This window comes from Austrofundulus limnaeus, unplaced genomic scaffold (genome assembly GCF_001266775.1).
Source record: "Austrofundulus limnaeus strain Quisiro unplaced genomic scaffold, Austrofundulus_limnaeus-1.0 Scaffold457, whole genome shotgun sequence".
NCBI lineage: Eukaryota > Metazoa > Chordata > Actinopteri > Cyprinodontiformes > Rivulidae > Austrofundulus > Austrofundulus limnaeus.
In genome coordinates this window covers 135,242-145,918 of record NW_013952859.1, presented here as the reverse complement: position 1 = coordinate 145,918, position 10,677 = coordinate 135,242, and the positions used below count along the sequence as shown (strand labels likewise).

Genomic DNA, 10,677 nt, shown 5'->3' with positions numbered 1-10,677 from the left:
TACATTGTAATATCTCTCTGACTCTTGTTTTCGGTTGAAAATTGCTCCACGTTTGAATAAATTAATTACCTGAAGCGTCTCAAAAGGTACCACCCCCAATCGTTTGTAGTATTATAGTTTTAAGCCCAGTGTCGGGGCGCATCTGGTTTTGAGTGGCGCGAGCAACCAGAGCGATCAAAAATAAGCCGCAGCAGCTCCCGCGTGCCTGTGACGTAACTCCCGGTGCGCGCGCTGCAGCGGGAGCAGCAAACTGAACAGAGCCGCTGCCAGTAGCTGTGTGAAGCTGCCAGTCTCTCTACAGACGGACGGTCGAGGAAAGCAGCAGCAGGAGCGGCGGCGCCCTGGGTGGGAGGCGGCTCGTATTCTCCCCMCTCAGTGTGTGGCGTGAAGCTGGAGCACGCAGCCCGGAACCCGACATCCCTGCGCTGGGCTGGACCGGAGCAGCCAGCCCTTTGGACCGATGTCCTGGCCGAAATGTCCCGACACATCTACATCCGGAACAAGATAGGAGAGGGCATCCAGGCGCCCATCTTTCAGGTTAGGTCAAGAATACCACAGGGTTGACTTATTTTCTTTGCCTTGTTTCAACAAGAAAAAAAATGTTTAGATTCTGGAACTCAGTTACAACTTGTTTACTTCATGTTTAAAAGTTAGTGAATAAACTAATAACTTTAGTTTGTATCATTCATGCTTAGCAAGGATAAATTTGTTCACAGTCAAAGCCAGTAATACATTTGAGTATTTTCACCTCTTATGTCTAATCACGAACCAAAGTCTTGCAAGTAAGTTTCTTATTACAAACAAAAAATACATGTACACATATGTTTACCTCGTAAGTATATCCTAACTTACCTTCTAAAAGTATTAATAAAATTAGGTGAAGTCGGAGGAAAATGCTTAAAGATACTTTTTATAGTGAATTGATTAAATTTAATACAGATAATAATAGGTAGGTTTATTTATAACAATATTAACTTGATTTAGTGTGTATTAAAGTAGTACTGCTGAAAGTACTTATTGACAGATAGTATATTTGAGTTGTTTTTAAATCCTCATCACATGCAGAAAAGGCCCATATTGTATAATGTGGGTTACATCTGTTTTGCCTTAACTATTGTAAAGTTTTGCTACATTACCTTTCAACCAGTGTCATTTTTGTCTTTTTCTTAAAATCTTTAACGATTTTTTAGAGTAATTCATTTAGTTTTGACTTTACTATTATTTATCTTTGCACTATGTTTAAAAACAGTAAATTTTCGTGTTCTRAGTAAAAAATAATGCTGCCATCAAATTAAACAAATTTTCAACCTAATTTATCTTTAAGTGCCTAATAATAGCAAGATAAAAWCAGACTTCATCCTTCACGTCACTGCTTGACTTGAGAGGCAGAGGAAGGACGGTGACCCAGATCAAGGGCCCCATTTTAATAAATTCAGGGAAGTAGGTTCTGACTTGTTTAAACGGTGACATTGTCATTAACTCTGGAGRCTTAAAGAGAAACAGGACAAATCACCAGCAGATAATTAATTTAGTTCCCCCAGGATCAACTCTGCCAGTATTTTTAGGCCCTTTTTTTTAAGAAAAGGAAGAGGAGAGCAAGAGTGTGAGGCAAACAAATCAGGTCTTATTTGATAAACCCACACAGGTTGACCTAAATGCTGCCGAATATTTAGGAAAAAAAAGCACCGTTCAGCTGTCTGGTATGGATGGTTCTAAATGTCACTTTGCATCAGCCTGATCTGGTGAGGACATTTTGTGTGTCCTGGTTTTATGGGTTTTTTTTCTTCTTTACAGGTAAATCGCGGGACTTATTCCAGGAGAAGCCGACTCAAAAGGTCTGATGGAAGCACCACGTCCACCAGCTTCATCCTCAGACAGGTACTGAATTCTTTTATCAGTGTGAATGAATGAATGATAGATACTGTATAGTACTTTATTGATCTCGTGAAGGGAAATTACACTTCGAAACGACCCATTCAACAAATATAGACAAACCACAACAGGATAAGTGAGGATAAAAAAAGAACATCATGCTCAGGACATAATATGAGATTACATAAAAACAAACCTGCACAGAGCAAAGATTGAGGTAGGGGGTGGGGGATAAGGGAGGGAGGAGAGAGAAACAGAGGGATAGAGCCAGCGAAGGCAGTGAGTTTAGAAAGCTTGCATGGTCAATGTTTTCCTGTTTTTCAGACAGGAAAAGTTGAAGAATTTCTAAAACTAATCTTTATTATCACAGCATGTTCTAAAAATAAATGTAGGCAAATATATATATTTTTATTTTAGAGCAGCTGCAACCATTTGGGGTAGTTCTTCCCAGAGTAGTTCCTGTTTATTCGTGGTTGAAACCTATTATGTTTATGGTTTAACTTTTACAACATTTTAAATTAAATAGGTTTTAGGTTTTTGAGAAAAATGGTAAATGATTACTTTTATTTTTTTATTTATTTTGGACACATCTTGTGCAGATCATGACTACAAAGTGCAAAGAAATTAAATGGATGTAAGGAGTTTTGCTTTTGCTATTTGGGCAGCATGGTGGAACAGTGGTTAGAGCTGTCGCCTTTCTGGCTGGAGTTTGCATTTTTTTCCCTGTCCACATGTGGGTTTGCTTCAGACACTCAGGTTTCCTYCTACAGACCAAAACATCTGCGTGTTGGGTTCACTGGTAACTCTAAATTGTCCCTAGGTGTGGGTTAGTGCATTGTTGTTTGTCTCTGTGTCCCTATGATGGACTTCCAACCTGCAGGGTGTCCTCTGCCTCTCGCATCCTGCAAATAAGCATCCTATGATGCAAGTGGGATGTGCACACATCGTTTCTAACTGCAGGGGTCAGTAACAGGCTGCAAGTAGACAGTTACAGACCAGAACAGCTAACTTTAGACACCAAAAACTGAAATATGAACATCTAAAATCTACTTTTGATGTTTGCCAGCTTGCCTGAGATCAACTTGTCTAGTCTCAGTGTCAAATACATTGTTACATTCCTAGTCCCAGGTAAACCATGAGTCATAATGTTATTGTCTCCCCACTTCTCACTTCCACAAAAGCTAGTACATCAAACAGAATGTTGTATGATACCTGAAACTTGAACCAAAACTAGGCTATCTGTGGAGAGAGAGCAGGATGAGGTGTCATCTGCAGGTCTGTAAGGGTTCAGTCTAGGCCTGTCATAAAAACTAATTTTGCTGGATGATAAATTGTCTCAGAAATTGTTGCGATAAATGATAATATCTTAAATTTTTTTCTTAGTTTCTAGACACTTTGTTATTTTATGTCTTTACAGTCAGGTATGTCTGTAAAGACATAAAACTCTTCTATCTTCAGGAAAAGTGTGTAAATGAGCTGCGTAAATTCCACCTGTTCGTATCCAGCTGCTCGTGCACGCGAGAGGAGATTAGCATAATTACCACCCCAAAAACACCATATAAGGCTGTGTTTCCTGCCTCAGATACAAGGAAGTGTCCATTCATGAAAATGACAGTGAAAACTAAAAAGAAGAACTTTACGAGTTCAGAGATTAAAGTCCTTCTCTCAGAGATCCAGAAAAATAATCTGTCACTTTTAGCAGCATCAGCTGTGGAATAAAAGGAGCTGCTAAAAGTATGAGACCCATTGAACTTTATTAGATTAAATGATAATATCATTTGGAGACTATTTTAAACTAATATAATGATACCACACACACACTTAATAAGCTTACAGAAGTTTATAAAATTTACGTACGTAAAAAAAGTTACGTACCATTGACATGTACGAACATTATTGTTTAATGAAAAGTTATCAGGATTTTTACCATTTTATCTTGATATTTGTCAGAGAGAATATTCTTGAACATGACGATGCAGTGATCAGTCCTTACCTGGGGTTTTCTAAAAGACATCATTTTGTATCAGCTTTGCGGCACAGCATAATGTTCTAAATCATCTCTAAGACTGACACTTAAACTGTAGTCCTACAGCTTAAAGTGAGACTGAGACACTTGATAACTGACTTTCAAGACCATCTTTGAGAATTGTTTTACATTTAAGTCCATTCTTAACAGCATTCTTAAGCGTAATTCTAAGAAGTTTGATAATTACGGTCTCAAACTGTTTGAACTAATAATTTATTGATCAATCACAAGTACAAGATTTTGAGCAACCAGATGAGGGGTGGAAATGAAAGGAAACTACCTTACATCCGTTGGAACATCATGTGACTGGAAGTGATTTGGGGGACTCTGACTTCAGAGGTGACCTGTGTCTCTCAACATTAGCAGTATTTGTACTTTCTGCTTGGCACTGCTGAATGCACACACGATGGTCATCTGTGGTAACGAAGAACCGAAATTCACCTAACATGACACACCACCACCCATCATCAGTCTTTTTTTCTCACAATTGTGGCATCACTCCTGATGCATCCATCTCTGCTCTGGCATTAATGGCAGCTTCCACGTGGGACTGTGAACCTTTAGTCTTTCTGATACCAGTCCGTGAGACACTGTAGGGTGACACGTGTATGTTTTTACCATCAGATGTCAGGTTAGTAATGCCTGGTGCACATCAGGATAAAGCTGGAAACATACTCCCTGCCAACTGCCAACGTCGGCACGGGTTGTCGCGGTTTAATGACGAAAATTACGTCACCGGGCTTCGCAACGTCGTGTCGACAGCCCCTTTTGGCACAAGCCCCCGGCAGAACTTTTTGACCCCCCCTCCCTTGTCGACGGTAATGTGTGATTGGTCTGAACTGAAAGCGCTCAGACGGACACAGTAGAAGAAAAAAACAAAAACTCACTTCTGACTAGAGCAGACTGTTTGGAGCAGTTTTAAAGATAGACAAACCAAGAAAAACTCATGCGTGTTTGTGCTGACGCGCTATGCAATGCATTGACTTCAAACACTCGGTGAAAAAAAAAAAGAAAAAAAACAACTCGCTCCCTGAGCCGACCAGGAAGCAGAGTTTTATAAAGATAGTCAAACCATGAAAAACTCATGAATGGAGATAAACAGGCATAACAGATAAACAGGCACGGAGGAATCTGAAACTGTGGAGCTTTTTAACCAGGACAGATGTGGATAAAAATTCGTCGGGTGAGAAATTCCATGCAGTGACGTATGTTTCAGCGGGAGGGAGTGGTTCCCCCRAGCTCGTYGGCGCAGTGTGCAGGAACTATGAAAGGTCTGTGCGAAAACAACTGCCAACCAACCATGTGACCGCGCGTCGACCCGTCGGCGTCGGAGCGAGTATGTTTCCGCCTTAAGGCACTTGAGGTGGTTTCTTCTCGGAAGTTGTTGGAGATTTTCCTGGCATGATGTACTGTAACGAAACCTTGGGGCAGACCAAGAACTCACTAAAAGGATTATTCGTTCACCGGCCTGGAAATGTCTGGGATAGTCAATAGCTCAAGGGTGTCACTGGGAAGAGGGATGTCTGGACTTCTGTTCTTGACCTGTTGCCTCCACAGATAATGGATGGATGGATGGATGGATGGATGGATGGATGGATGGATGGATGGATGGATGGATGGATGGATGGATGGACGGATGGATGGATGGATGGATGGACGGATGGATGGACGGATGGATGGACGGACGAACAGACAGACAGACAACAATGACAGTCCTTCTTTGGTGTGGTCTGTCTTGGGGGGACATGTGCATGCTTGTATATACCCCCTAGTTCCAACATCAGGCCTCTATAACATCTGTACATCTGAGCCTGTAACTACCTGATAACACTATAACTCCACTAACAGTGCCACCACGTGTCTGGTCTAGATGTAGCAACTCTTGCTCTGCATTTGTACCAAATTATATCCAAATCAGTTCCTTCCTTCTGAATTCTTAACTTTAATTTTTTGTCAGAAAGTATATTTAGTTTTAATAAGTCCTGGTTTTAGCTAGTTTTGAACAAGTTATTGATGTTGTAGTTTTAAAACGTGGACATTTACCAGTACAACGGACTATGAAATTGTCTTTGTAAGAAGTGAATGTGAAAAATGCATTTTGTTCTCAGTTTCAGCTACTGTATTTTGATGCTCAAGTGACCAACCCTTGTATGGGCTTTTTTATGCAAYTGTAAATGAGTTATTTGTGACAAAAACAAATGAGTAATGGAACCATCTACAAATGAGGCAAAAACTGTTTTTAATATGTTGTAGTATTTTCTAGGAAGTAAACAATCAGTCAGAAAGAAATCCTCCATTCACAGCGCTCATGATGTTATTCAAATTAAAGGGATCCCTGATTAGTTGTAACATTAGACTTTATTTGATAAACATTTATTTTAACTGTAAAATAAAGACCGTAAAAATACTGTAGGTTTGGTTTTGTAAATTTTTAAAAATATATATTTTAACATGGACGGAGCCATTTTATTTACACACAAAGCATTCTGGGTAAATGATGACGTGGATAGGTCCTTGGTGTGAGCGAGCTATATCCACCCTGAAGGTTAATCTTGGACAATATCTGATGATCGACTCTTTTAAATGAAACCAGAGAGCGTTGACAGAGAGGAGAAGGTAGAAATGACTCAGCCTGTAACTGAAAATATAGATGGAGGACAACAGAGCTGCTTCATGGAAGAAGAACCTCAGCTTAGCCTGTTAACTTTAGCTTTAGAGCCAACGCTATATTGCCTTAAATGTATTAGCCCGGCGCCAGTTTAACAAACAAGCTAAACTGGGGTTCTTCTTCCATGAAGCAGCTCTGTTGTCCTCCATCCATATTTTCAGTTCCAGGCTGAGTCATTTCTACCTTCTCCTCTCTGTCAACGCTCTCTGGTTTCATTTAAAAGAGTCGATCATCAGATATTGTCCAAGATTAACCTTCAGGGTGGATATAGCTCACTAGCAGCCTTGCACTGATGACCTACCCACGTCATCATTTACCCAGAATGCTTTGCATGTAAATAAAATGGCCCCGTCCATGTAACGTATTTTTAAACTTTTAGTTTAAAAATTATAAAAACTAAACATCATACAGTATTTTTACAGTCTTTATTTTACAGTTAAAATATATGTTTATTAAATAAAGTCTAATGTTACAACAAATCGTGGCTCCCTTTAAGTACATTTCAAATATTTGATTATCACAGTAAAAAATTAAAATAAGAAATTTAAAATGTAAAGCTATTATCACAATAGTTTTTTATTTATTTCTGTTAACTTTTCGTGTTAATCAAACTAACTGAGCTTTATTTTTTTGTACATATTCATGCATTTTAGTCAATTTGTCATTTTAAGTTAAATTCAAGCAGTTTTTTTATATTTATCTCTTCTTGTTGTAACACATATATTAATATGTTTTCCTGTTCTCTGTAGAATAAATAAAAAGAATAAGGGATGAAAGCTAATGAGAAATCAAGAGGATGGCRCTCCCCTCTTTTACACCTTCATCCCCCTCCCCCGATTCCCTCCACCTCACTGCACATAAAAAAAAGCTCATCCAGGCTGAGTGGACAGCCTGCCAGCCAATCAGCTCCTCGCTCGCTGATTCTGTCATCAGGCTTGGATATTGAGGAAGGATTCACAGCTCTACTGCTGCTGCCTCTGCTGTTCTCACTGTACCCGTCCGTGGAAGCCTGCTAAAAATGAAAAGCCGGGATCGGAACACYTCCGTGGAGAGCCGCTCCGTCCTATAATGTGAGTCAGCCGGCAGCACACACGCGGATCAGGGAGACGCCGCATCCATCTCGTGCCTCTGGAGGACCAGTCGTGATCCAACAGGAGAAGAGATTTATATATTTTTAATTTTTTTTTCTCTGCTGTGGAGAGGGAGGATTGTCGTCATCCCTCCCTCACATCCATCCTTTCTCTTTCTCTCTCTGGTACCCCCTCCTCTCTCCTCCGCCTCCACTCTCATTTATTCCCCCCCTCATTCTTTTAGAGGCGCTTGTTGGAATATTAAACCTCCATGTATGACAATTTGTACCTGCATGGATTTGAAGACTCGGAGGCGGTGAGTGTTCTCTCTCTCTCTCTCTCTCTCTCTCTCTCTCTCACATGCACACACGCACACACACATACGCACGCACACACACACACACAGAGGCCTATGATGGGTGAGCCAGCAGTACAGTGAAGTGTGATCCTGGGCTATGCTCGGCTAGAAGGGGGCTGGGAGGGTGTGTAAAGAAGGGGAGGGTTGGTGCACATCAAGCAGACAGATTTTGCTGTGCCGTGTTAACACGATCCCTAACGTTCAGATGTGCTGAAAATGTGGCTTCAGCCTGACTGTGGAAACAAACCCARTAGTCCACCACACACACTCCTCACATCTAAGAGACGAGCCGTGCTTTCGATTCTCAGCGGACGACCGAAAGATGTGGAACGACCCCTCCGTCATCCCCCTTTCGGGCCATCGCTGGAATATCAAACCGCGGGTCACGTTTCCTGCATTCGCCCTCCTCGAAGACACCCAGCTGAGTATTTCTCATCCCTGCGACTGCGTGGTGCGCTGGCTCTGACGAGGCTCGGAGGAACATGCGTCGTGATGTCATTAAGTGGACTCAGGATGCTGATGAGTCACATGCTGAAGCTACTCCACTGAATAAGAGCTCTGATGATACGGTGCACTCTGAAATCTTCCGCACTGATTCAGTRCATGACGACTTTTTAGACGTTGGCTTGACTGCAGTTTGCCTGATTATGGTTCTTTAAGTGTTGTAAATGTGATTTTTGACTCTATGTACTCTGTGGTAGATGGGAAAAACTAAAGCACTGAATGAACTTGTATGAACAAAAGTTAAAGAGTGAATTTGTCTTTTTTTGTTCTTTGAATTCCATCTAGTTGTAAACTTGTTTTTTGGATGACTGAGGGTTGATTTTCCTGGACCTGATATGATTTGAAATTAACAAAGTTTTGTCCTTATATAAACAGCTGAAGAAATCCCCAAACAGCCAGCAGTAACAGTTTAATCCTATTTTCCTTCAGTTAGGTGTTCTTGGAAACCTTTTGCAAAGCAAGACTCTGAGATGGATGCGCACAATCCGGATAAGCAGTGTGCTGAAGTCAGGCTTTCCTACTGCTTACTTGCCTTTTAAAAGGAAAAAAAACTGCTTAGCTGTGATGACTAATTTGATTGATCTTCTTGGGACTAATGGTTCTCCTTAATTGAATCATCATTAGGAGCTGATTGTTTAAGTTAAAACAGCAGAAGGAAGCACTTGATCCAGTCGTGTCCTGGTATTAAAAATGTTGCATTGAAGGAGTTTTGAAAGAGTTGGAGTTATTGCGAGCGTTGTGTCTTTAAAATGCATGTCTTTTTTTTAAAGAAGCTGTCCTTTGTGGTATGTAGTGAAACTGTGATGACTGTAAAGTTTGATTGTGCAGCTCCATTTTGTACAGTTCTGATCCCTTATTCAGTACACTTTACATATTTTGTCCATCGTATTTCATGTAACGKCAAAAATCAAAGAAGTTGAGAAAATTCAGAAAGTGTAATAATTGAGTTCACATTCAAATGAAAACTTTGTCTGAGATGCTTTTCGGTTTGTTCTCTGCATTAAGCAAGCTAATACACCCCCGAAACCTCAATAAATAATCTGATTATCAACTTTTCCATTTGTTATGTAAAGCATTTTAAATGCTTTGGGACAAGGCTACTGTATGTCCTTGTTCTTTCTTTTTAAATGGCCTGTGTGAAACCATGTGACTGCCTGAACCTCAGGGCCTGTCCAAAAGACATTCGAGGTCATTCGGCTGCATCTGTCCTCACTTTTTGAAATACTCTGGGTCAGTTTGGACTTTCAAAGTCTTTTACTTTAGATTCTCCTTTAAATAGAAGTGTTTTTTCTAATTCTGGCCATGCAGCATTTGAATTTTCAACAACAACAAAAAAATACTGCTTGCATAAAAACATTAATAATGTTCTTGTTGCGCTTTCTGTCCGCAGGGCTCAGCTGATTCCTATACTAGCAGACCATCAGACTCAGATGTATCTCTGGAGGAGGAGCGGGAGGTGCAGGCCCAGGTCCAGAGCCAGAGCCCAAGCCAGAGCCAAGGACCGGGACAGAGCCGTCAGGAGAGGGAGCAGCAGGCTGCCATTCAACTGGAGAGAGCCAAGGTAGCCAACCTGCGACCCCAACATGCTAAAACTCAACCACATTAAAACGTTTTATTTCTCACCAAACCTGGTTTCCATCCCACAGAGCAAACCAGTAGCGTTCGCTGTAAGGACCAATGTCAGCTACTGTGGTGCTCTGGATGAGGACGTTCCTGTCCCRGCCACAGCCATCTCTTTTGACGCCAAGGACTTCCTCCACATAAAGGAGGTAAAAATCTTTACCGTCTCATTTCTACAGCACCGAGTCGCAACTGAAACGCTGTATGTCTGAGAGAGGGTTTAATGGTCTGTTCTCTGTATTTTGATGCATTCAGAAGTTCAACAACGACTGGTGGATCGGTCGTTTGGTGAAGGAGGGCTGTGAGATCGGCTTCATTCCCAGCCCTCTGAAGCTCGAGAACATCCGGCTCCAGCAGGAACAAAAGAGAGGACGAGTACAAGGGTAAGTAACTTAAACCACCGTCTCATCTCTCTGTTTCATACTTAAAAAAAATAAACCTTGTAGCTTGACAGATACCATGGTCAATGTAGGCAAGATAAAAATATAATTATTGTTTTCATTACAAGTGCTGGAACTAACCAGAAAACGATGAACGCTTTATATATATACTGTATGTA

The 10,677-nt window shown here is 40.9% G+C and overlaps 1 protein-coding gene across 4 annotated transcripts in view; it reads left to right on the top strand.

Annotated features, from left to right (window-relative positions):
- Positions 1 to 295: 295 nt before the first annotated feature.
- The window catches only part of LOC106529643 (voltage-dependent L-type calcium channel subunit beta-4), a 26,802-nt gene continuing 16,420 nt past the window's right edge, over positions 296 to 10,677 (top strand). For 2 of the 4 annotated variants that reach the window (XM_014025123.1, XM_014025122.1), the window contains exons 1-5: positions 296 to 537; positions 1,795 to 1,878; positions 9,889 to 10,059; positions 10,145 to 10,267; positions 10,374 to 10,501. In XM_014025123.1, the coding sequence (XP_013880577.1) occupies positions 475 to 537; positions 1,795 to 1,878; positions 9,889 to 10,059; positions 10,145 to 10,267; positions 10,374 to 10,501 (569 nt within the window). In that variant the 5' untranslated portion in view covers positions 296 to 474. Of the gene's footprint in view, positions 538 to 1,794; positions 1,879 to 7,478; positions 7,953 to 9,888; positions 10,060 to 10,144; positions 10,268 to 10,373; positions 10,502 to 10,677 lie in introns of those variants that run through there. The other 2 variants (XM_014025125.1, XM_014025124.1) reach the window with 2 other exon arrangements.